The sequence below is a fragment of the Idiotropiscis lumnitzeri genome, chromosome 14 (assembly GCF_059441095.1).
Source record: "Idiotropiscis lumnitzeri isolate Australia: NSW breed Sydney's pygmy pipehorse chromosome 14, RoL_Ilum_1.0, whole genome shotgun sequence".
NCBI lineage: Eukaryota > Metazoa > Chordata > Actinopteri > Syngnathiformes > Syngnathidae > Idiotropiscis > Idiotropiscis lumnitzeri.
This window is the reverse complement of record NC_142404.1, coordinates 1,090,461-1,116,612: the sequence shown is the minus strand read 5'-3', so window position 1 is coordinate 1,116,612 and position 26,152 is coordinate 1,090,461. Positions and strand designations below refer to the sequence as shown.

General features: G+C 47.9%; 1 protein-coding gene across 1 annotated transcript in view; it reads left to right on the top strand.

The window, feature by feature from the left end:
* LOC148323101 (uncharacterized) overlaps window positions 1–26,152 on the top strand; it is a 175,044-nt gene that overhangs the window by 41,875 nt on the left and 107,017 nt on the right. Inside the window, exon 4 of the mRNA XM_088315645.1 lies at window positions 10,179–10,292. Within this exon, the coding sequence (XP_088171771.1) occupies window positions 10,179–10,292 (114 nt within the window). The remainder of the gene's footprint in view (window positions 1–10,178; window positions 10,293–26,152) is intronic.

The window sequence follows — 26,152 nt, the reverse complement described above, 5'->3', positions numbered from 1 at the left end:
ACTTTAATGTCGCTTTGTTAAATGCGCTTGACTCCGTCGCGCCTTTAAAAACTAAAACTCGTCCAAAGAGGCTTACTCCGTGGTTTACAGAGGAAACGCGCGTACTGAAACGATCTTGTAGGAAGCTTGAGCGCAAATGGCGTGCGACCAAACTTGAGGTCTTCCGTCAGGCATGGTGCGATAGTTTACTAATATACAAAGAAGCGCTTAATTTAGCCAAAACTAATTATTATTCTAGATTAATTGTCTTACATAAAAACAATCCTAAATATTTATTTGATACCGTAGCAATGCTAACGCAACAGCGACCAACCTCGGATAGCTCTTCCTATTCAGCTCACGATTTTATGCAATTTTTTACTCAGAAGATAGAATGTATTCGTGATGAGATTAAAGACACTGTTCTTAAAATTCCGTCGAATTCCGCGATAAATTGTGTTAATAGGGACATTAGGGCTGATAACTGTCCGATAACCTTATGTCAATTTAAAAAAATATCTCTTGAGAGCCTAACAAAATTGGTTAGTGCGGCAAAACCGACAACTTGTGTGCTCGATCCGCTTCCTGGCAAACTAATTAAAGAACTGTTTACGACCCTAGGACCGTCTGTTTTAAATATAATTAATCTATCACTTACCACGGGTGTAGTACCAGCAGCTTTTAGGACCGCCGTTATCCGACCGTTACTTAAGCAACCAAACCTTGACCCAGAGAGTCTCATCAACTATAGGCCGGTTTCAAATCTTCCGTTTATTGCAAAAATTCTTGAAAAAGTCGTAGCGCAACAACTTAATGAATATATGACTGTTAATAATCAATTTGAACCTTTCCAATCGGGTTTTAGAGCCGACCACTCTACTGAGACGGCCCTTGCTAAAGTTACTAATGATCTTCTCATAGCTATGGACGCCGACACCTCATCAATATTACTCTTACTCGATCTTAGTGCCGCTTTTGATACCGTTGATCATAACATATTATTAAAACGCCTTGAAACGTGTGTTGGCATTTCAGGTTCAGCGCTTTCTTGGTTTAATTCGTATCTGTCGGAGAGGACGCACCGTGTAATTCATGGCAATACGACTTCGGATCTTTGTAAGATCATATGTGGAGTTCCGCAGGGATCGGTACTTGGACCTCTATTGTTTAGCATCTATATGCTACCGCTTGGTGATATTATACGGAAATATAACATTAGTTTTCACTGTTACGCTGATGATACGCAATTATACATGCCGTTGGATATAACGAATCCCCGCGACTGCTATAAATTAGAGGCGTGCCTTGCCGAAATTAAACAATGGATGTCTTTCAATTTTTTGCGTCTTAACTCAGATAAAACCGAGATGCTCATCATTGGACCAGCGCGTCATCGGTACCTTTTCAAAGACACCACTCTGAATATCGATAAATGTAATATTATCCAAAAGGATTCAACAAAAAATCTCGGTGTTATATTTGACGCAACTATGTCTTTTCAAATGCACATTAAAAATATTACTCGAACTGCGTTTTTTCATCTGCGTAACATTGCTAAAATTCGCCCAATTCTATCAACGTGTGACGCGGAAATCTTAATCCATGCGTTTGTTACATCTCGCCTCGACTATTGTAACGCTTTGCTCTCGGGTCTCCCCATGTCGAGTATTAAAAGTCTGCAGTTAGTTCAAAATGCAGCAGCTAGACTCTTAACTAAGACGAGAAAGTTTGATCATATTACCCCGATATTAGCCAATTTGCATTGGCTTCCGGTCCACTTGAGATGTGATTTTAAAGTTCTGCTACTTACTTTTAAAATATTGCACGGCTTAGCACCTTCTTATCTCGTTGACCTCGTGGTACCATATGTTCCGTCCCGAAACCTTCGCTCACAAAATGCTGGTCTTTTAGTGATCCCGCGAGCCAAAAAGAAGTCCGCAGGTTCTAGAGCGTTCTCTATTCGGGCACCAATGCTTTGGAATGCACTTCCCTCAGATATTAGAGGCGCCACCTCAGTAGAAATGTTCAAAACACTATTAAAGACGCATTTATACTCTTGTGCATTTAGCTGAAATATTTGTTGGCCTGTTTACTGCCGCTTTTTTTTCTTTTGTTTTCTTTTCTGCCCCCTTTTCCCCCGGCTGGGGGATTAGGTGACGGTGACCCACTAGGAAGTTTAAGGCATTGACCAACTGGGCATGCACCTGTTCCAGTGATGTCGTCTTCCTGCAGCGCGACATTTGATCAATTTATTTATATACTTTAGCATCTAATTTAATTATTTGTTGGCCTGTTTACTGCCGCTTCTTCTCTTTTCTGCCCCCTCCTTCCCCTGCTTGGGAATTAGGTGATGGGGACATGCTTTGAAGATTACGGCACTGACGAACCGGGAAGGGACCTGCTCTGCCGAAGTCGTCTTCATGCAGCGCCTTTTCTGATTTCCTTATATTTCAGCACTTCATTGAACTACTTGTTGGCCTGTTTGCTATTTCTGTTCTTTCTTTTCTGTTCCCAATTCCCCGAATTAGGTGATGGCGATTCACTTGGAAGTGGCTGTACTGAATTTACACCAACTGACCGGTACAAGATCGAAGGCTCATCTTCGGATATGCTGCCATGGATATTACGGCCCTGGATGAGGACCCACTCCACTGAAGTCATCTTCCTGCAGCACTTCATTCAATTGACTCTTATATTATCTCATCTATTATTGCATAGCATCATTGTATGTGCCAAATGTTGCCCAGTTGGCATCCATTGCAGCCTGGTCATCCTGGAAGGGGGATTCCCCCATCTGTGGTCCCTTCTCAAGGTTTCTCACTTTTCCCCTAATGAGGTTTTGTGAGTTTTTCCTTGCCCTCCTGGGGGTTAAGATCGGGGATGTCGATTGTGGCTATGTAAAGCCCTTTGAGACTGTCTGTGATTAAGGGCTATACAAATAAAATTGACTTGACTTGACTTGACTACTGAATGATTGAAAATACTGCAATGATAAAAATATTTCAATGATAAAAGTACTGTAATGGTAAGAGTACTGAAATGATAGAAAAGTACTGCAATAATAGAAAATACTGCAATGATAAAGGTACTGTAATGGTAAAAGTACTGCAACGATTGGGCCTGCCCGAGGGCAGGAGCTGGAATAGGTGGTGGTCAGGGTGTGGGGGGTCCAGGAGAATTTTCTGTGCCCTTTTCTTGGTTCTTGAAGTGTGTGAGTCGTCAAGAGTGGTATTGGTGCATCCATAATTTTTTTTTCCACAGCCCAAGCTGTCCAATAGATTTTTTGTGGCGGCACAGAACCAAATTGTGATGGAGGATCACAGGACTGATTCGTTGATTGCTGTGTAGAACTGTCTCAACAGCTCGTGTGGCAGGCCGTGCTTCTTCAGCAGCCTCAGGAAGTACATTTGTGTTCAAATTTCCTGCTAATTCATATTACACCATATGGAAAGCGCTTTGTTACAGCTCCAGCTGTTGTGAAATGCGCTGTATAAAGTTGTATTGTATTGTATTGTACTGTATTGTATTGTATAATTTACTGGTCTTAATTCAGGATATAGTTGATGTTGTCCTCCCAATTCAGATCCTGAAAGACTGTGATTTCCAGGAGCTTGCAGGTCTTGATGGTTGACACAGAGCAGTTGGACAATGGGAGGGGCAGCTGTGGGGAAGCATGTTTCCTGAAGGCCATGATCATCTTTATAGTCTTCAATGTGTTGATCTACAGGTTGTTTTGGCTGGATCATTGCGCCAGTAGCTCCACTTTCTGTCTGTACACAGACTCATCACCATCTTTGATGAGGCCGTTCACTCTGGTGTCGGCTGCAAACTTCAGGAGTTTGAGAGCTGGGTCCTTTGAGGTGCAATCATTCGTGTAGAGGGAAAAGAGCTGTGGAGAGTGGACGCATCCTTGCGTGTTGATCATGTTTTGTACCTCCCAACCTCACACAGCTCCAGGGATCTGTTGAAAGTCCCTGTGAAGACCCGAGCCAGGTGGTCAGTGCAGACTTTAAGGCAGGAGGTAGACACCCCATCTGGCCCCTGTGCTTGAAGAGCCGCCTCACGTCCTGTTCGTTCACCAAGGCCGCGGTAGAATTATGGGCTGTGAATGAGGTAATTTCTGGCAGTGAATTAGAATAAGAAATCAGAAAGCCCTTTATTGTCATTGTAGTCAGTCTGCAACAAAATTAAAGATCATAGAGATTAGTTAAAGATTAAATAATTAAATAGAAAATAAATACAAAATTGGAGAAATAAAAACATGTGTTGCGGTTCTGCAAGGTAAGGGTAGTAGTGTGTGAGAGTTCAGCACGGAGATGGCTCTCGGGAAGAAACTGTTTTTCAGTCTATTAGTCTTTGTTTTGATGCACCTGTAGTGCCTGCCAGAGGGCAACAGGTCAAACAGGTTTGAGCTCGGGTGAGTATTGTTTTTAATGATTTTCAGAGCTCTGCTGAGGCCCCGGGTGGTGTAGCTGTCCGACAGAGAGGGGGGAGGGCAGCCAATAATCCTCTGGCTGTTTTGATTAGTTCTCTGGAGCCTCACTCTGTCCGCCTCAGTGCAGCCGCCGTACCAGGTAGAGACACAGTAGGTCAGCAGGCTCTCGATGGACGATTTTTATTTTTGCTTGTTATTGCAGAATGAGCGGAAGGTCTTTGTTGGAACACACATTTCCTCACAGAAATTGATATATGATATTACAGTGTCGGTTGATTCATCCAGGCTGCAGGAAGTTTCAAAGACACCCGTCAGTGCAATCCAAACATTCTTGTAGTGCCAGCTTTGTTTAATCAGTGCATCATTTTTTTTTTACATGTTTTCTACCCAGTTTTGCTCATTTGAATCTGTACCTGTATGTTGGGATTAAGTCTATGAAAGAGAGCTCAGACAAGCCCAACGTTGCATGGGCAACAGACCAGTAGGAGTCTCTAAGTGTTCTATAGCAAAGGTCCGGAGTGCTGCCTTCTCTGGTGAAACAACCAATGAGCTGAACTACTCTAGGTAGTTCATGTTTTAGTTCAATTCATCCAGGTTGATGAAGGGTGATTCTGTGTGCATTACTCAACTCAACTTAACTCAAATGTACTTTAAGACCACCAAGTAAGTAAGTGAGTAAATCAAAAAACAATGAACAGTACAACAAATTAATAATGAAGACAGTAAAAAGCACCAAAACAGTAAGTAAGTCATGCTGAGGCAAAAGCCAAAGAATAAAAATGTGTTTTTAGAAAGATGGGAACCCCCTGCTTCCCTAGCATTTTGCTGTAGGTCAATCCAAAGAGAGGGACTGGCAATAAAAAAGGTTTGATCCCCTCTAAGCCTTCGCTTACTCCTCAGTACCTCTATTAGCAACTGGTTCACAGACCTGCGGAATGTGCGGAAGGGTGGAGGAGCTCAGAGAGGTAAGGTGGGGCAAAACCATTAAACGATTTGAAAGCAAATCATGGAATCTAAAAAATAACTCTAACATGTACAGGAAGCCAATGAAGGGAATGTATTCTTTGGTTTTTGACTCAGCATGAGACTTAGTTATTTACTTAGTGTTTTTGTGTTTTTTTTTTAACGACTTCATTCTTAATTTATGTTATCATTTGTTGTTGTATGAATTGCTTTTGCTCCATGTACAGTACTTTGTATACAGCGGTGGTGTCACGGGTTGAGGAACCGTAATGGAGAGAGGAAAGGAACCCAAGAGCAACCTGGATATGAGATGGAATTTTATTTGTGAGGAAGCGGGTCCGGAGTTCTGCAGGGCAGGCGAGGGGGAGGTAGACGCGGCGGGAAGCAAGCGCAGGCAGCGGGTCCGGAGGGCGCAGGTCGGGCGATGAGGTGGGAGACGCGGTCTGGTCTTCTCGGGAAGGCGGTGGTGTCACGGGCTTGGGCGGGCAGGAAGAAGGCTTGAGGAAGCACATAAGAGAACGGAGTTATTACGAGCACCAAGGACAGCGCCAACAATGCCAAGCTGTGTCATGCAACTGCGGCCAAAGTACCACGGGTATAACGGGATAATCTGGCGCCTGACTCCTGGCTGCGCTGAGCTTTTATGCTGTTGCTGATTGTGCTGATGAGCTGCAGGTGCCCGGCGCCAGAACTTACAGGGGCGTGCCTGGGCGTAGGACCAGGAAGTTGCCCAAGCCCTGCAAGACAAGTCATAGACTCCACCAAACATTAAAAGCACAGGACATCACAGTACCCCCCCCCTCAATGGACGCCTCCTGGCGTCCTACCAGGCTTGTCAGGGTGAGCCGCATAAAAGTCATTTAATAACGTATCATCCAAGAAGAGTTTACGAGATATCCATGACCGCTCCTCCGGACCATAACCCTCCCAGTCCACCAGGTACTGGAACCCCCTTCCCCGGGGCCTCACATCCAGCACCCTGGAGACTGTGAAGGCAGGGTGGTCGTCAATGATCCGGGGGGGTGGAGGGGGAACGGCCGGAGGGCTAAGAGAGCTAGAGGCGACAGGCTTGAGGAGAGAGACGTGAAAGGTGGGGTGAACCTTTAGTGAGTCTGGGAGCTTAAGCCTGACCGAGCATGGGTTAACAAGCTTCACTATGGGAAAAGGACCAATGAATCGGGGAGTGAGCTTACGTGACTCGGTCTGGAGTGGAAGGTCACGGGATGAGAGCCAGACCATTTGTCCGGGCTTGTAGTCAGGCGCTGGAGTTCGATGAAGGTCTGCCAACCGTTTGTTTCTCTGTGCAGAACGGGCAAGAGACGCCTTAACCTCCCTCCAGACTCGCTTGACCCGCCGGAGGTGTTCTTTCACCGATGGTACAGCCACCGCATGCTCCTGATCCCCGGAAAGTGGTGGCTGGTAGCCAAAACAAGCCATAAAAGGGGACGTGCCTGTAGCAGTACTGGAGAGGGAGTTGTGGGCGTATTCGATCCAGGGAAGGACTGAACTCCACGACACCGGGTTACGGGCCGCCACACACCGTAGCGCCGCCTCAAGGTTCTGGTTAGTCTGCTCGGTCTGTCCATTAGTTTGCGGGTGATAACCAGAGGAGAGACTGGCTGTGGCGCCCACCGCCTTACAAAACTCCTTCCATACTTGCGACGTGAACTGGGGTCCTCTGTCTGATACAATATCCAGTGGAATGCCGTGGAGTCTAAAAACATGATTTACCAGGAGCTTGGCAGTGTCCAGAGCAGTGGGTAATTTGGGGAGGGAAATGTAATGCACACATTTGGAAAAGCGATCCACGATGGTGAGTATAACACTGTTTCCTTCGGAAGGAGGAAGGCCAGTGACAAAATCTAAGGCGATGTGGGACCAGGGTCGGCTCGGGATGGGCAGCGGACGCAGCAAGCCAGATGGAGGTATGTGGGAAGCTTTTCCCCGGGCACAGACAGAGCACGCTAACACGAATTCACGGGTATCCTTGGCCATGTTGGGCCACCAGAAGTGATCTCTGATGAACCGGAGAGTCCGAGACACCCCAGGGTGGCAGGTGAGCGTGGAGGAATGCCCCCACTGAAGCACTTGGGACCTCACCGCATCTGGGACAAAAAGGCGATCAGAAGGTTCTGTCCACCAAACATTAAAAGCACAGGACATCACAGGTGGTTGCTTTATAAATACAGTCGAGTTGAGTTAATTCAAGAAAGATTTTAACTGCATATGCACTACGTTTCCTCAGATTTTTTTCAATAAAAGGGAGCTTGGAAATGGGTCTAAAAATTTAACAGTACTTCTTGATCAAGGCCAGGTTTCTTGAGCAAGGGTTGCACCACAGCATGTTTAAATTGTTGGGGTACTCCACCAGAAGACAGACTGCTGTTGATAATGGCCAAGACCGACTTACGAATACTTGGGAGAACTGCCTTAAAGGGACGCTTCAATGGCGTTAACATTGCTACTTATATAATGAAACATCAGGACTAAAATGCCCCCCAAAAACACTCCGTAGTGATTTGCAGGCTTTTTATGTGATGAGATTTACGACAAATTGGCACACCTTCTTTTGAAGCTCGGCTTGTTATTTTTTCTGGTTTCAGCATCTACGTCACAACAGGGAGGCAAACGAGTAATATTGCTCAAACTGTCACTTCCGTTGTCTAAAACGGCGACCGATCGGCACTAAAATGCAAATGCACATTACTACTGTTGTCCACTTCAACCTGTGAAAGTATAAAAGCATTCTGCACAATAGTTTGGAGTTATTGACATCAAACGTGAGCTCATGTGATCACCTCCACAAAATCAAAAATACCGTGCCGATCGATTCTCCACTTACACAGGCTGAAGCATCCAAAAGCAACAATGCCTACACAAACCCCAAGTAGTTGTATTTTGGATATTTAGTGACGCTAAAGTCAACTCTGCCGAGACAAAAGTTCCATGACGCGGTCTAACCTGGTGAAGACGGTAAGTGTTGCGTTGGTGCGTTCCATGAGCCATGGAAGCACAGCACTGCAGAACCTGCAAAGGTTTTGTTGATCCTTGTGAGGAGAAGAAGTTCATTCATCTTGTTTGGCAGAGAACATAGGTTAGCAAGATAGATCGATGGGAGCGGTGTCCGAAAATCATGCTGTCGGAGATTGACAAGCACACCGGCTTGTTTACTCCCTTTCCAGCGTCTCCATAGTCCGTGTAGTGTAGCCATAGTTTGTGTAGGTTGGTGAAAAATGTCAGAGAGTAAACTCCCTAATGCTTAGCAATTCTTCTCTCATGCAAGCAAACGGCGTAGGATCACAAAACGCAAACGAAAATGACAAAAACAAAGACAATATTAGAGATGGTCGCCTCGGAGATGCTCACGTGACGTGACCCTGAACAAGCTAAAGAAAATGTGTGAAATAACAAAAGCACTGCTGACAGAACACATTATCTCACTGAAATATCCTCCATAATCCCCAATCAGGAGGTGACACCAGCTGCAATTAGAGCATGCTTTGGTTGGGTTGTGTCAAATGTAAATTCATTCTTTGCTGACAGGTTGACATTGACCTGAATGGTACCTGTGTCTTTGCAATATTTCCTGGTTTTAGAAAAGGGCCTGAATCAGCTGAAACAATAATTTCCCTGTTTTAAAATGTATTTACACATCAAGTCTTCAGAGTTCTGCTTGTCCAGATTACTTTGCTATTGGTATGCAAAACAACCCATCAAGCAGGTGAAGAGTGATTAAAATTACCAGGAGCACTTTTTTTCTTACGTTTGTGAACCAAGGTAAAAATACAGCAACGTTGCTGTAAATCATTTGACATTGGGTTAATATACAATAGTTTGAGCTTGATCTAAACCAGGGGAGTCAAACTCCAGTCCTTGATGGCATGTTTTCCATCTCTCACACCTGATCCAAATGAGCAGGATACTTATCAGGCTTCTTCAGAGCTTGCTGATGAGCTGATCATTTGAATCAGGTGGGTTGCAGCCGGGAGCGATTGAAAGCATGGAGGAAAGCGTCCCTCCAGGACTGGTTCTTGACTCCTCTGATCTAAAAAAATAACAGAGGCACATTCAACTGTTCACGATAGCAAATGTGATCCAGAAATTGTACAAAACCTGTGTTGTATTAAAAAAGTTGTCATTCTGTGTGTGTGTACGTTTATTTCTGAGGGTAAGCCATACAATAAAATACAACTTTGTTTATATTGCGCATTTCACAAAAGATGGAGCTGTAACAAAGCGCTTTGTTGCATTGCATTTTTTAATCCTAAAATGCAGAATTTGAGTGCTACTCATTTCTGATAATGATGTTGAGCCACTCACCTTGACTGATCAGTCTGTCACTGCTGGGCGTCCGTTTTGTGTTGACTAGACAATGACGGGACTCTTTTAAAAAAAGACGGACCAAGCAGTGAAAGAAGTGGATTTTTTGTGCGTCAGAGTAATCGTCAGTAATGGGGCAAGTCCCGGCAAACCTCTTTGAGGGTCGGATGTGTGACTAGATGTACTGACAGATCAAATAACAGACTGCTGGACTTCCAACGGACTAACTGATGGACTGACCAACTCTACGATTACAATTCGGTTCGGCTTGTAAAAATGACGGACCTGACGAATGACGGACGGGTACCCAGGTTGTGATGAATGGCGGACCGGCAACATTTTGTAAAATGCCCACCTCTGGTTTTGTGTATACAAACTTTGGGGTGAAACATTTAGCTTTTTGTCAATATATAAGGAGAGAGTGTTTACGGTTACTTTTTTGTACCCAGTAAAAGACTCTGTACCTATACTCTTTCAACAGAGGGTGATTTGGTGAAAGGCTGGAAAGAAAGACTACTGGCCCATCGCATGAAGTTGATAATTGCAACGTGTATCACAATGGTCTTCATTCTTGCTCTTGGTATTGGCCTTGGAGGTGAGGAACATGATGATGGTCTACTTCTTTACTTCTTCCATTTCAGGTTTTCAGATAATCATTTAAAATAAAAATTCTCAGTTTTAACAATTCTTCTTATAATTAATGTATTATGATTCTTCAATAAGGAGGAGGAGGTACAATGCCGTTTTATGTCCAAATTTGATTGATGATCTCCTTAATGACCCGGAGGTGACATCCCCTTACCTCAGCGTCAGAAGTTGATAATTAATGATGGGTTCACATCCTCATTGAATGATAAAATAGTAAATACACGTTCACTTGTTTCGTTCTGTGGGACCTTCTGCCAGTTTTTTTTTATCTTTAATGCATGCTACGCTAATAGTAATTTCCAGAAGACTTCATAATCTCAGTTGAACTATTTAATGGACGCCAGAAGGGGAGCGACACACCCGTGGAGCCTTATCTGCGAGATTGAGGAAGAAGGTCTAATTCCCTTCTCCAGGATTCCTACTCTTATACTCTTGGCTGCCGACCCACAAGGAGGCGATTCTGCCTAGCCCATGTGTCAATGTGTGACTCTATGGCCTTAACTGAAACTGAAGTCACCTAAGTGTGACTTTTTTTGGGTTACTTTCTGCAAAAACAACTCATAAAGTTGGGTCAAATTGGTGCATCGGTCCATTTTTTTTACCCTAAATTGTGTTTGTAATACAACTGTTTCTAGAGTGTAACATTCATTGGCATGCCCAGTGCCACCGCCTCTGGCAGGTGTAAACAATGCATCATTGGCTTGTGATTATACTGCAATAACCCATGTTCGTCACTAGCCACATAGAGGATTGTGGAATTACTGTATGAAGTTTGTATATGTTTTTTTATATTTTTAAGGCCGAAGCAGGGAGCACTGCAAGGGCACTATTGTTTTCGTAGAAATTATTATTATTATTAGGGCCCGAGCAGCAAACGCTGCAAGGACACAGTTATTTCCTTTGCAATTATTATTGTTCTCTGTAAAGATTCACATTTTTGAGGAAGTAAATGTGAACAAAAACTTACCAAAGAAACAAAAGCACACACATCGTGGCTGGCAAACGATTTGTCATTTAATGTCTCCATACACGAGTACAAAAAAAATGGGTCTGGAGCGCCCCCAAGAGTTTTACCGGAGAGGTTTGCCCTACGGCTACAAAAACTGGGAGGCACCTATTTCACCCTCATATGTACATGAAAGACTTCTGCGTACCCATCCCCTAACATGTACGGGAAATGAGTAATGAGTATTTGGAAGTCCATTTTGACCCATTTTTACACATTTACTGGGGGCATACTTTTTCACCCATGTCCTAGAGTACGCTGTTGCGATGACAATGTGCCATTTGCAAAGAAACATAATGCTGCTTTTGAGGTTCTAAACCGAGGCGAAATACCTTTACACACGTCAGGCCTGGCAAAACCTTTTTGATTATATATATTTCTTGATCGATGCGCAAGAACCCCAACGTGCAAATATCCCAACGTGCAATTACCCCAACGTGGACATTGTTGCGAAGGCCTTAGCTGCTTGCAGCTCAAATTAGCACTTGAACATTGCATTTTTCCCATATTCAAAATCAGCATTGTTTTATTGGTGGACTGCGCATTGCCAAATATGAGATATATCTGGGTAACCACTGGTGGAAAAACATTCATTTATTCTCTGGCCAAATTTTCCTTGATATAAGTAATACGTACAACCAGGTTGCGTTTTTAAAAAAATATTCATACGGGGCGCTAACCTGCCATCTTTTAAAAATTGCACAATTAGCAAGTAAAATATTAATGAGTTTGCCAGGCCTGATGTGTGTGCAAGTTTCACGAGTTTTTGTTTATATTTACAACCTCGAAATCAGCGTCGTTTTATTAGCGAACTGTGCAAAGCCGCGCCCACAGCTTTTCACCCAAAATTCGAGCAAATATGAGGTTGACCTTGTTAACTTGCTCGGAGAAAAACTAGGTTCAGGGTGTAAAAGAATGACCTCTGTAAATGTGAAAAAATTGTCCAAAATTGGACATTCAAAAATTCACAATTCACTTCCTTTTCATTTTAGACCATGGCTGAAGACGACTTTTTTTGTACGTCTCGGGGTGCTACACGTGCCTGCCAATTTTCGTAAACCTAGGTCAAACAGGCCGGGATTGTTTTTCATTTTGCCACTCTAGGTGGCACTACAAAGCCATTTTGTTTGCGTCGCTTACAACTTCAAAATATCAAATTTCTTGCCAGACCCGATGAGGACTGCCAAATTTGGTGAATTTCTGTGCATGTTTAGGGGGTCAAAAATGCAATTGAACGCGGAGGGAAAAAAAAAAAGAGAGAAAAAGGCCATCCCAGCCCTGGAAACGTTGGGCTACTGGCATGTTGGAAATGTGATTTTTTTTGTATATGTGTATATCAGAAAAAAAAACAATTTTGATCAAATATCATCCATAGAAAAGGCCAATATGCCTACTTCCTTTTGAGTTCCTTAGACTTTTTTTTAGATCCCGGGCTGTGCCTCCAACTTTTGCTGGTGGTTGTTTACACGTATAAAAAGGGCTGCTTCACAAAAAAATTCTAATGGCGTAATTGAGCCATTTTTCATTTTTCAAATCACACAATAACCTCAAATACCAATACTGCATTTGTTGCATTAAGTGTTTATTTTTGTACCGTATTTTCGCAGTCATAGGACGCGCTGCCTCAAAGGGCGCAACACCTGTTGAGGGTGCTATTTCTGTCTTTGAAGCACACACTGGGCGCGCCGCCTTACAAGGCGCTAGCTCAGCTGCTTTTAGCATAGCAATAGCTCGGCTGCTCAAGGCGCTAGCTCAGCTGCTTTTAGCATAGCAATAGCTCGGCTGCTCAAGGCGCTAGCTCAGCTGCTTTTAGCATAGCAATAGCTCGGCTGCTCAAGGCGCTAGCTCAGCTGCTTTTAGCATAGCAATAGCTCGGCTGCTCAAGGCGCTAGCTCAGCTGCTTTTAGCATAGCAATAGCTCGGCTGCTCGAGCTGACTCAGCCCATGGCAATTCACTTTGCATCAATACCATAAGCAATCGCCACATTTCAAAGACAGTTACCATGATACCATTGACAATCGCTATCATTAACAATGAGTCTAACCAATAATAGGTATCATGGCAATAGTCTATGTCAGGGGAGGGACTTCACTGGTCACCACACTCCTTAGAGTCACGGTTTCAAAAAAAAAAAAAAAATAAAAAATAAACTCAGCATACAAGCAAACAATGAAACAAAGAAATAAGATTAACACAAAACATGTATCTCTCATGCCATCAATATACCAAAAAGAAATAAAAATAACACAAAATGATATTGTGAGGAACGCTGGGAAGCGGTGTGGGTGGACTCTTAAATCGCAAACAAGGGAAAATATGGTGGAAACAATATTTATTGTGGCCGGCAAAAAACAATTGGCAGGCGATAGGCAAGGAGAGTTGCTATCAGAGACAATAGAGGGTCTATACTTACAGACGTCGGGAGACGTGAACGAAAAACGCTGGGGGAACAATCTTCCCCCAGGAAAAGCAAAACGAGTAACAAAGGAGCTTGCAACGCAAGAAAACCGAAAACGAGAATGTCCTTCCTCCAAAGGGTAAGGTTGAATCCAATCATCGAAAAAACACAAAGCGAGCCGAAACGTAGCTGTAGAAATAAACAAAGAGACAACAAACACGATCAACACACGGAGCAAAGTTTGGCAAAGACTATAGCAAGGCACAAGGCGAGAGCAAGTAGGTCAATAATCCGACACGCAAGTGTGCGTGTCGGAGGCTTAAATAGTCCACAATTAAGTGATGATGGGTTGCAGCTGGGGAGTCTTGTGAACGCGTCCGCTCGCGGCCGCGTCGCCGAGCAACGCGCCGTCGACCACGCCCACTCGGCTGCAACACAAAGGCACGATCGTGACAGTACGCCCCCCCTTAACGGACGCCCCTTGGCGGACTACCTGGTTTCGTTGGGTGGGCGTTGTGGTTATCTCGTAGTAGAGATGGACACATGATCCAGGAGCGAGGGATCCATTGCCGTTCTTCTGGGCCATAGCCCTTCCAGTCGACCAGGTACTGAGTCCCCCTTCCCCTGCGCCTGGAGTCCAAGATCTCCTTCACCGTGTTGACCGGGTCGCCGTCGATGATCCTAGGAGGTGGTGGTGGGGCGGCGGGCGGCACCAGCGGGCAGGTAGGGGCCGGCTTGATGAGCGAAACGTGGAACACGGGGTGTATCTTCATGGTGGGGGGTAATTTGAGGCGGACCGAGACCGGGTTGATGATGGCTGCGACTTCGAATGGGCCCACGTAACGTGGCCCAAGCTTGCGAGATGATCCAGCCAGATTGAGGTCTCGTGTAGACAGCCATACCTTGTCGCCGATTTGGTAGCCCGGGGCTGGACGGCGGCGACGGTCAGCGATGCGCCGGTTCCGCTGCGCGGTGCGTGACAGGGCGGCCCGAGCCTCTTTCCATGCCCGGTGGGCTCGCTTTAGATGCTGCTGGACCGAGGGTACCTCTTCAGAACCGGGTTGGGACGGAAACAGCGGAGGTTGGTACCCGTAGGCGGTCTGGAATGGCGATCGACCCGTTGCTGAGGAGATCAGGGTATTGTGAGAGTACTCGATCCATGGCAGGTGATCGACCCAGGTGGCCGGCTGGTCCATGCAGACGCAGCGGGGCGCGGACTCAAGGTCCTGATTGGCGCGCTCCGATTGACCGTTGGTCTGCGGGTGGTAGCCTGAGGAGAGGCTGGATGTCGCCCCGAGGCACTGGCAGAACTTCTTCCACACCTTGGAGACGAACTGCGGGCCTCGGTCGGACACCAAATCGTCGGGGATGCCATGGAGTCGTACCACGTGTTGGACCAGCAGGTTGGCTGTTTCGAGGGCTGTCGGGAGCTTAGGTAGCGCAACGAAATGGGCGGCCTTGGAGAAGCGGTCCACTATGGTCAAGACGACAGTGTGCCCGCGGGAAACGGGCAAGCCAGTGACAAAGTCCAATGAAATGTTGGACCAGGGGCGCGCCGGAACGGGAAGCGGGTGCAGTAGGCCCGCTGGGAGCTGGTGCAACGCCTTGCTGGCAGCGCATGGTGGGCAGGCTTGTATGTACGCCGTCACGTCCTTTTTGAGCGACGGCCACCAAAAGCGTTGGGCGATCAGACCCAGGGTACGGCGTATGCCCGGGTGGCAGGCCAATTTGGAGGCATGGCCCCACTGGATCACCTCCGCCCGGTCTCGAGTCGGCACGAACAGGCGCCCGGAAGGACACTCCGCTGGGGCTCCACTTTCTTCCTGAGCCTCTCGGATTCGCCGCTCGACCTCCCATTGCAGGCCCCCCACCAAGCGATGACTGGGCACCACGCTCGCCGGCCCCTCCTCGTCTTCCCAGGCGTCGTGGATGCGTGACAGTGCGTCGGGCTTGGTGTTGCGTGCCCCCGGCCGGTAAGTCATTGTGTAGTTGAAGCGGCTGAGGATCAAGGCACACAGTGCCAGCCGGGGGTTCAGTCTTTTCATGTGGCGAATGTATGACAGGTTCTTGTGGTCCGTAAAAATGATGAATGGCTCCTGGGTGCCCTCCAGCCAGTGCCGCCATTCCTGCAGGGCCAGGATCACGGCCAGGAGTTCCCGGTTGCCCACATCGTAGTTGGCCTCCGCTGGGGAGAGGCGGCGAGAGAAGAAGGCGCAGGGGTGCAGACGTTGGTCGACCGGGGACCGCTGCGACAGGACGGTCCCCACTCCAGAATCAGAGGCGTCCACCTCTACATTCATTCATAGCTTATCAGCCCATCTTTCCACCCAGCGAATGGCAGTATCGGTGGCATCTCGTAGGTCTTCTTCTGAGCACCTTGGGCCTGCTGGGCAGTGTCGAAGCAGATGGTCGAGGGTTTGGATGGCTTCGCCACACTCGCATCTTGCGGAGTCGGCGAATCCCCATCGGTGCAGGTTGTCTCCCGTCTTGGCAACCTGAGAGCGCGCTCGATTGAGCGCGACCCAATGTTTCCTTGGTAGGTCTGAACCACGGGGTAGGTGTTCAGAAGGGCTAGGTACACTGATGTTCTGGTACTCGTAGCTCTCCTGCCACCTGGTGTTACGGTAGTTCGTAGGTGTCCTTGCACCAAGTTCTCTAACGGTGTTGAAGCCACGTCGTGAAGGCAGTCTTGCTTCGATCTCCTGGTGACCGAACAGAGGGTGACGATGGTCGTCGAGCTGCTTCTGACGTTCGATTTTACTAATTGTCTCCCTGCGGATGTCAGGAGGGGCTATTCCTGATAGAGAGTACAAAGCCGGGAGTGGTGTTGACTTTAAAGTGCCTGTGATAACACGGCAGCACTTATTCAGTTCAACATCGACCTTGGAAGCGTGACTTGAATGTGCCCAGACTGGTGCACAATATTCAGCGGTGGAAAAACACAGTGCTAAAGATGATATGCGCAAAGTGTCTGCATTTGCACCCCACTTAGTGTTGGCTAAGATGCTGACTAAGTTGTTGCGAGACGATAACTTTTTTCGCAGCTTGGACACATGTTCGCTAAATGTTAGCGATCTATCCAGAGTCACGCCAAGGTATACTGGGAATTTGGTTTTCTTCAGGGGGACCCCGTCCCATTTGATGTTAAGCTCTCGCTTAGCGAGATAGTTCTTTAAGTGGAATGCGCAAGATTGGGTTTTACCGGGGTTGGCGTTTAGAAAATTGTCCCTGTAATATTGTGAAAGTTGTGACAAAGCAGATGTCAGTCGCTCTTCAACAACTTCAAAGGTGTTCGCCTGTGTGGCAATGCAAAGGTCGTCGGCGTATATGAAACGTCTGATGTTCCGGAACTCTGGCTGGTCATTTGTGTACAAATTGAAGAGCGCAGGTGCAAGCACAGAACCCTGGGGCAAGCCATTTTTCTGATCACGCCATCTACTTTGTTTTCCACTCATCTCGACGAAGAAACGGCGGTGTTTCAGGAGAGACTCAATAATCTGAACGATGTTCTTGTTCTTCATGACTTTCGCCACTTTAATCATTAGTCTCCTGTGGTTGATTGTATCGTAAGCGGCGGAAAGATCGACAAAAACTGCCCCAGTGATCTTACCCTCCTGGAAGCCATCTTCAATGTACTGTACCAAGTTTAGTACTTGGCCACAGCAGGATCTTCCAGCTCTGAATCCGGCTTGGTCACGAGAGAGGTGTTCCTCAACTGTCGGAGTTATTCGTGAAAGTATCAGACGTTCATAAACCTTGAACAGGATGCATAGCAGACTAATAGGCCTGTAGCTCGATGGGAGAGATGGATCCTTCTCTGGTTTCAATAAGGCAGATACCTTTGCCTTACGCCAGATCTTCGGTATAGTCTTGGTGGCTGCGCAGTTGTTGTAGAGGGTGCGTAACCACTCTTGCGTCTTGTCACCAAAGTGTAGGATCATATCAGGAGATAACCCATCAAGACCACACGCTTTGCCAAGCTTAACATGCTTAATTGCATTAATGAGTTCATCTGGGGTGAATGGGAAGAACTCCTCTGTGCAATTCTCCATCGTCAGACGCATATCAGCTTGCATAGCCTTTAGGTATGAGCGTTCACGGGTGCATGGTTTCCCATTCAATAGTAACTGTGTTGCTACCTGGTTTGGTGTTACTTGCGCACACCGCTGCTCAGGTTGCGAGTTACTATTAAGCTTGTTGATGGTCTTCCAAGCTTTTTTGCTATTATGCGTCATATTGATTGATGTCACAAGATTTTCCCATCGTTCTTTCCTTGCCTCCCCTAAGGAAGTTAGTAGGGATTCACCGAGGTCGATGGTCTCAGCGGCGAACGGGTCATTTTCGTATGCTCTATTATATTGAGCATAGAGTTGTTTTGATGCATCATCAAGTCCAGGGACATACTGCTTAAAGTATCCTCTTGGGATCTGTTTCTTTGCTGTACTCCACACCAGAGAGGTGAAAGCATCGTAGTGTGAGGGTTCAGCTAGAATTACATCAATTTGGGAATCGAGATCTTGCGTGAATCCCTGCCAGTTGGCTCTACCGTAGTTGAACCTCATCAGTGGTTTCGACTCGATAGGTTTAACCACTGGCGAGAGTTCAAGGACAAGCGGTCGATGTTGAGACCTGGGGACTGGCTTACCAAGGGATTTCTTAAATATGTTCTGGTATCTTGACGACACAAAGGCGAGGTCGGGGTTATACCCTCTTTTCCACCTTGCGCTATGGAAGGATGGTTTATCCTTAGCTGAGTGGAGGAGAGAGAGATCGTTTGCCAGCGCCCACTCTTCAACTCTCTCACCGTCTGAGTTGTTAGAGGGGTAGCCCCAGGTGGTATTGTGACTGTTGAAGTCTCCTATAACAACACACACCTTGTCATCAAGGTTCGTATTGGGCCAGCAAAAGGGTGTCGGTGGAGGCTTATACACAGAGAAAACTCTGATCGAGTCAGTCTCCAGCATCAAGACCTCAACTCCGTTGATTGAGAGGTTATCACTTCTTTTTACAAGCAAACAGTCGCGCACAAAAATTGCACTACCGTGGGTCTGGCTTTCTTGAAAAATAACAAGGTGCATCCCATTTATCTTTGCTGGGGTTGCCGCCTTGTGCGTTTCTTGGATGCAGACAATGTCGGCATCCATCTGGGAAATCAGTTCAGCCTTTGCAAGGGACATGCCCTCCGCGTTGAAGCTGATAATTTTTAGCTTCGACATCTCAGCGGTCGAGGGTCGATCCTTTTACCACCGCTGGATTTTTGGATGGAATGAGATTGTAGCAATCGGTCTCCGGTTAAGGATTACGAGGGACACCACGGGAAGGTTTGCTACTTGTCCCCCACCTCTACAACAAAGGGGAGATCGGTGTTAGGGTGGTGCAATACGGGTGGGTTTGTGAATGCCTCTTTTAACCCCGCGAACGCCCCCTCAGCTTCCCTGTCCCAGGCGAAACGGACCTTCGTTGAGGTGAGGCGAGTGAGCGGCAGCGCCCGGCGGCTATAGTCTTTAACGAAGCGGCGGTAGAAATTCGCGAACCCTAGGAATCTCTGCAGCTGTTTGCGTGTAGTGGGCACCGGCCACTCCACGACGACGCGCGTCTTGGCCGGGTCGGCCTTTAATTGCCCGTTCTCTACAATGAAGCCTAAGAACGAAACCGAGGTCTTGTGGAATTCACACTTTTCTGCTTTAACGTATAGTTTGTTTTCCAGGAGTCGTTGTAAGATGGATCGCACATGGAGGTGGTGTTCTTTTAGGGACCGAGAGAATATAAGGATATCGTCCAGGTAGACAAAACAGCGAACATTGAGCATATCTCTGAGAACGTCATTAATGAGGGCTTGGAACACCGCGGGTGCATTTGATAAGCCAAAGGGCATGACCAGGTACTCAAAATGTCCAAGTGGGGTTTTAAACGTGGTCTTCCACTCATCCCCTTCTCTAATGCGGACCAAGTGGTACGCGCTGCGGAGGTCTAATTTGGAAAAAATGGTTGCGGATTGCAGAGGAGCGAAGTCCGAGTCCAGGAGGGGCAGTGGGTAGCGTTTTTTTACAGTGATCGCGTTTAGTTCCTTATAGTCTACGCAAGGGCGGAGGGATTTATCTTTCTTTTCCACAAAGAAGAGCCCGGCTCCTACCGGAGATGTGGACGGTCTTATCAAACCCGCAGCGAGGGACTCCGATATGTAATCCTTCATAGCCGCCTGTTCGGGTTGCGAGACCTTGTACAGCCGTACCGACGGCAGGACGGGGTCGGGCACTAAGTCGATCGCGCAGTCGTATGGGCGGTGCGGCGGGAGCGATTTGGCTCTTTCTTTGCTGAAAACCGCGCGGATGTCATGATGAATGCTAGGCACGTTTTCAAGCTCGATTTCTACCTCGGGGACCGACCTGGGCCGCACGCCCTCCCCGGCTGACCGTAGGCAGTGCGCGTAGCAGAATGGGCTCCAATTCTGGCGGGAGAGCCGGCTCCAGTCGATGACCGGGTTGTGTGCGGTTAGCCACGGGATGCCCAACACGACTGGGGCGGACCTGGCGGGCATGACAAAGAACGAACGCCTTTCGATGTGGTTGCCCGACAATTTTAACGTAAGGGGTTCGGTCAGCCGTCGGATGTCGGCCAGCACGCGACCATCGAGGTCATAAAGTTTCTCCGATTTGTTGAGCTCGGTGACCTCACAACCGAGTTGGGACACTAAGCCCGCGTCTATAAAGCAGTCATCGGCCCCGGAGTCAATCAGCGCGCGAATCTTAACACTCCCGTTAAGCCCTATGATCTCCCCGTCCACCTCAAGTCTCAGGGGGGTCCTGTCCCTCCGCCACGCTGGCGGGCTGTTCTTGCCGGGGTCCTGGAGCCGCGGAGGTGCGTCCCGCGGACTCACAGTGAGCGGGACGGCGAGGGGATGACTCTCGGCGGGCGGCCATCTCCGCGCACTCTGCTACTCGGTGTCCCTGCTGACCGCAGTAGAAGCACGCCCCTGTGCTGCGCCGGCGCTGCCTCTCTCGAAGGTCCGGACGTCGCGGAGGCTCGTCGGCGGGCGGCCACCCGGGGGACCGGGTGCGTGGATGGGTCGAGCGGCGCTGCTTCCACGTCTGCTCTCGAGGGTGCTCCCGCGACGCCAGGCGGCTTGCCCCCATCTGCATGGGCTCGTCGGCGGGCGCAGGTTCGGGGAACCGGAATCGCGGTGGCTCGGCGCGACGCTGCTCCACCCCTCGCTCTCGACGACGCTCTCGCAGGCGGTTGTCCAGACGAATCGCCAGGGTGATCAGCTCCTCCAGCGTCTCGGCGTCGTCGCGGGCTGCCAGCTCGTCTTTGAGGGCCGGGTTCAGACCCCTCCGGAAAACGGACCTCAGGGCGCAGTCATCGAAACCGCTCTCCGCTGCTCGGGTGCGGAAGGTGATCGAGTACTCGGCAACTGACCGTGAACCTTGGATACAGTCCAGTAATTCCGCTCCGGCCTCCTTCCCGCGGATCGGGTGGTGGAACACTCGTCGGAACTCGTTCAGAAAGGTGGGAAACGAGGAGCGGATCTCGGGACGCGCGTTGCTCACGGCCATGGCCCATGCACTCGCTTGACCAGTCAGGAGGCTCATCATGAACGCTACTTTCGAACTGTCTAGCGCATAGGTTAGGGGCTGCTGGTCAAAAATCAGCCTACAATGATGAATAAATGGGCCGCAAAGCCCGGGCTCTCCGCCGTAGCGGTCGGGATGAGCCAAGTTAGGCTCCTTAACCGGGTAACCTGGGGGCGGAACCCCGGAAAGGGGATCGACCGGGTTGGGAACCGGCGAGGCAGGGTGAACTGGGGTACTCAGTCGGGCCCCTAGGCTCGTGAGTTGCTGGGCCAGTTGGCCGACCGCGTCGCGCAGGGTCGCGAGCTCAGTCGCCTGTTGGCCCACTAGGCATCCTTGGCTGGTCAAGGCATAAAAAATTTTCTCCTTGTCTGCAAATCCATGGTCGGATTATTCTGTGAGGAACGCTTCCCAGCCAGGGCTGGGAAGCGGTGTGGGTGGACTCTTAAATCGCAAACAAGGGAAAATATGGTGGAAACAATATTTATTGTGGCCGGCAAAAAACAATTGGCAGGCGATAGGCAAGGAGAGTTGCTATCAGAGACAATAGAGGGTCTATACTTAAAGACGTCGGGAGACGTGAACAAAAAACGCTGGGGGAACAATCTTCCCCCAGGAAAAGCAAAACGAGTAACAAAAGGAGCTTGCAACGCAAGAAAGCCGAAAACGAGAATGTCCTTCCTCCAAAGGGTAAGGTTGAATCCAATCATCGAAAAAACACAAAGCGAGCCGAAACGTAGCTGTAGAAATAAACAAAGAGACAACAAACACGATCAACACACGGAGCAAAGTTTGGCAAAGACTATAGCAAGGCACAAGGCGAGAGCAAGTAGGTCAATAATCCAAGTGTGCGTGTCGGAGGCTTAAATAGTCCACAATTAAGTGATGATGGGTTGCAGCTGGGGAGTCTCGTGAACGCGTCCGCTCGGCTGCAACACAAAGGCACGATCGTGACAGATATAGCAATGGCTTCTTGGGAGCCATTAGAGCAATGCCTTCTGGGAGCCACTCAGACTCAGCCAATCACATGGCTGTTTAGAGAGATTTGCATGGCTGTTTAGAGAGATGTGCTGTTATGCTTTGGGCTTTTTGTCTGTTGTCTAAACCTGGGACGTTTCTTGCTTGCAATAACATAAATGATAAGACAGACTACAACATTGTGGACAGCTGCCCTTTTGTCCAGCTTTCTCCCACACCATCACCCAAACACCATAGTCACATAATGTATAGTCATGGTCACTTTGAAGCAAACTGTAAACACTCAAGCATAATCCACTCCACTAATTTGCAACATGTCATGCGCACCATGCATTGAAATAAACCTGCGTCATGGCAAATGTATAATAACCTCTAAATATTATTCTAACAATAGATGTCTTTGGTTTACAACTCTTTATATACATTTGGATTTTTGCCTTTTCTGTTGCTGGTCCTTCCCTATGGAATGACCTTTCATTGAATGTTAGGCAAGCCCCCTCTCTGGGCTTCCCCTTCCAGGATGATCAGGCTAGAATGGATGCCATGTGGGCAACATTTAAAGATAAAGATTAAGATGTCCTTTAATAGTCCCACAATGGGGAAATTTGCAGTGTTACAGCAGCAAAGATATAGATCACACAGAGGCGGCGGTGTAATGTAGCCGTTAATGTATAACATTAGCAGCAGACATTCAGAAAAAGCATGCAAATATACACGGTATATAAGTATAGACACAGATCCCCATGTATATACACACTTACATCCCACAACATATACAAGTGTAAGGAAATACTCCTAATGTCTGTCCATGGTACAGAGGGGAAATAAATAAAAACGCTGCAATGATAAAAAAAAATACTGAACGATAGAAAATACTGCAATGATAAAAATACTGCAATGATAAAAGTACTGTAATGGTAAGAGTACTGAAATAATAGAAAAATATTGCAATGATAGAAAATACTGCAATGATAAAAGTACTGTCACGGTAAAAGTACTGCAATGATAAAAAATACTGCAATGATAAAAGTACTGCAATGATGGAAAATACTGCAATGATAAAAGTACTGTATTGATACAAATACTGTAATGGTAAACGAAATACAGCATTGGTCAATATTTAAGTACAGCATTGGATAATGCACAGTAGTAGTATTGCATTCTAGGACTGCAGAATTGCACTAATGCCCGCCTGTTTGTAGGCCTGACCTAATGTTCTTGTTAAAAATTCTGACAGCAGCCAGCAGGAAGGAGCGGCGAAATCTCTCTTTCGTACAGCGAGGGTGTAACAGTATCACTGAAGGAGCTGTAGAGTGTTCTTAGAGTGTCATTGAGTGGGTGGGCTGGGTTGTCCAGCATTGATGACAGTTTTGTCGTCATCCTCCTGCCCTCCACTGAGTCCACAGAGTCCAGGGAGCAGCCCAGGACAGAGCTGGCCCTCCTCACTTGGTTGTCCAGTCTCATTTTGTCCCGGCCCGAGATGCTTCCTTCCCAGGAGACCACTCCATAGAAAATGATGAAACCACCAAGTCATAGAAGTTCCTGAGGAGTGTACCCCGAACGCTAAAGGACCTCAGCCTCCTGAGTAGGAAGAGTCTACTCCTTCCTATAGAGAGCGTCTGTGTTGTCGCTCCAGTCCAGTTTATTGTTCAGATGACCTCCCAGGTACTTGTAAGTTGAGACCCTCTCAACGTCTGTTCCCTGGATATTCACTGGTGCAGGTGGAGAGTGCCGACGCTTGCAGAAACCCACCACCAGCTCTTTGGATTTTTCAGTGTTGATTTGGAGGCCGATAATCGCAGAGTCATCAGAGAACTTCTGCAGGTGACAGGTGGAGGAATTGTATTTGTAGTCCGAGGTGTAGAGGGTGAACAGGAAGGAAGCCAGAACAGTTCCCTGCGGAGCGCCCATGCTGCAGAGGAGCACGTCAGACACACAGTCCTGTGTTCTCACGTACAGTGGCCGGTTTGTGAGGTAGTCGTGGATCCATGTGATGAGGTGGTGGGCCACTCCCGCCTGCTCCAGCTTGTCTCCCAATAAGGCGGGCTGGATGGTGTTGAAAGCACTTGAGAAATCAAAGAACATGATCCTCACAGTACTCCCCGCCTTCTCCAGGTGGGAGAGTGAAGTGTGGAGCAGGTAGATGATGGCATCATCCACACTGATGCCAGGCTGGTATGCGAACTGGAGTGGGTCCATTGAGGAGCTGACCAGGGGGCGCAGATGGACGAGGACCAGTCTCTCCAGGGTCTTCATCAGATGAGACGTCAGCGCCACTGGTCTAAAGTTGTTGAGCTCCTTTGGATGGGGGGTCTTTGGAACCGGAACCAGGCACGATGTTTTCCACAGCTGGGGGACTCTGCCCAGCTTCAAGCTCAGGTTGAACATGTGCTGGACAATTCCACACAGCTGGTCTGCGCAGGATTTGAGGAGCTGGGAGCTAATCCCATCTGGGCCTGCTGCCTTCCTCACCTTCATCTTCCTCAGCTGGTTCTTCACCTGAGATGTTGTGAGGAACAAGTCTGAGCAGAAGGAAGTGGTGGTTGCCTCATGTGGCTGGGAACTTTAGCCTGTGGAGAGAGAGAGGGGAGAGAAGAGAGAGGGGGAGAGAAGAAAGGAGATAGAGGGGGAGAGAGGGTCTCGTTCGCAGTGGCTGGAGAAGTTGGTGGGGGCTGCAGCAGGGAAGACTGAGCGGGGGCATGCATTTGATCAAACCTATTGAAAAATAGGTTCAACTCATTTGCCCACTGAAGGCCCCCCCCTTCTGGGTCTTACCTGGTTGTCCGTGGCCTGAGATGGTCTTCAGGCCCCTCCAGACATCCCTGGCATTATTCTCCTGCAGTTGTTCCTCCATCCGCATCCTGAAGGACTTTCTCCCTTCTCTGATCCTCCTTTCTGAGCTGACGTTGCACTCTCTTCAGCTTCTCCTTGTCGCCTGACACAAAAGCCCTCTTCTCCTTCACGTGAGCTTTAATGTCCGGTGTGATCCAGGGTTTGTTGTTGGAGAAACATTTTACTGTCCTGGTGAGAATGGTGTTCTCCATGCAGAAGTTAATATAATCTGTAATTGTGTCTGTTAGACCATTAATGTCATCCCCGTAGGCTTCGCTGAATACCTCCCACACAGTTGTGTGAAACAGTCCTTTAAGGCCTCCTCGGCTTCTCCAGACCATCTCTGAACTGTGCATGTCACAGCTGGCTGCCTGCGGACCAGAGGTTTGTACACATGCAGGAGAGCAGCCAAGTTGTGGTCAGCTTTGCCCGGCGGGGGGAGGGGCAGTGATGTGTACGCCTCCTTGGTGTTGGCATAGAAAAGGTCCAATATTTTATTGTCTCTGGTGTGGCAGGTTACATATTGTGTGAATGAAGGCAGAGAAGAGGAAGGAGAAGCATGATTGAAGTCACCAGAGATAAGGAGCAGGGCATTTGGGTGCTGTGTTTGTCGCCTGCTCACAGCTGCAGTCAGTACGTCACAGGCTGTCTCACTGTTAGCAGAGGGTGGCACGTACGCCGCCACCGTGATCACATGACTGAACTCTCGCAGTAAATAGTACGGACGAATGCTAACAACTATCAGCTCAATGTCCCAAATGCAAAGTTGATCCTTAACAGGGATGTGCCCAGGGTTACACCATCTATCATTAACAAACACAGCCAGCCCTCCTCCTTTCCTCTTACCGCCCTCCAGTGTCCTGATAGCTGTCCAATTCCACGACGGCGTCCGGCATCAGCTTTGTTAGCCACGACTCCGTGAACATCTCGTGCCGTGTTAGCACTGTTAGCTCTTCCATTTTATTGGGAAGGAATCTAACATTACCCATAATAACGGACGGGAGGATGGGGTGGTATCGTCTCC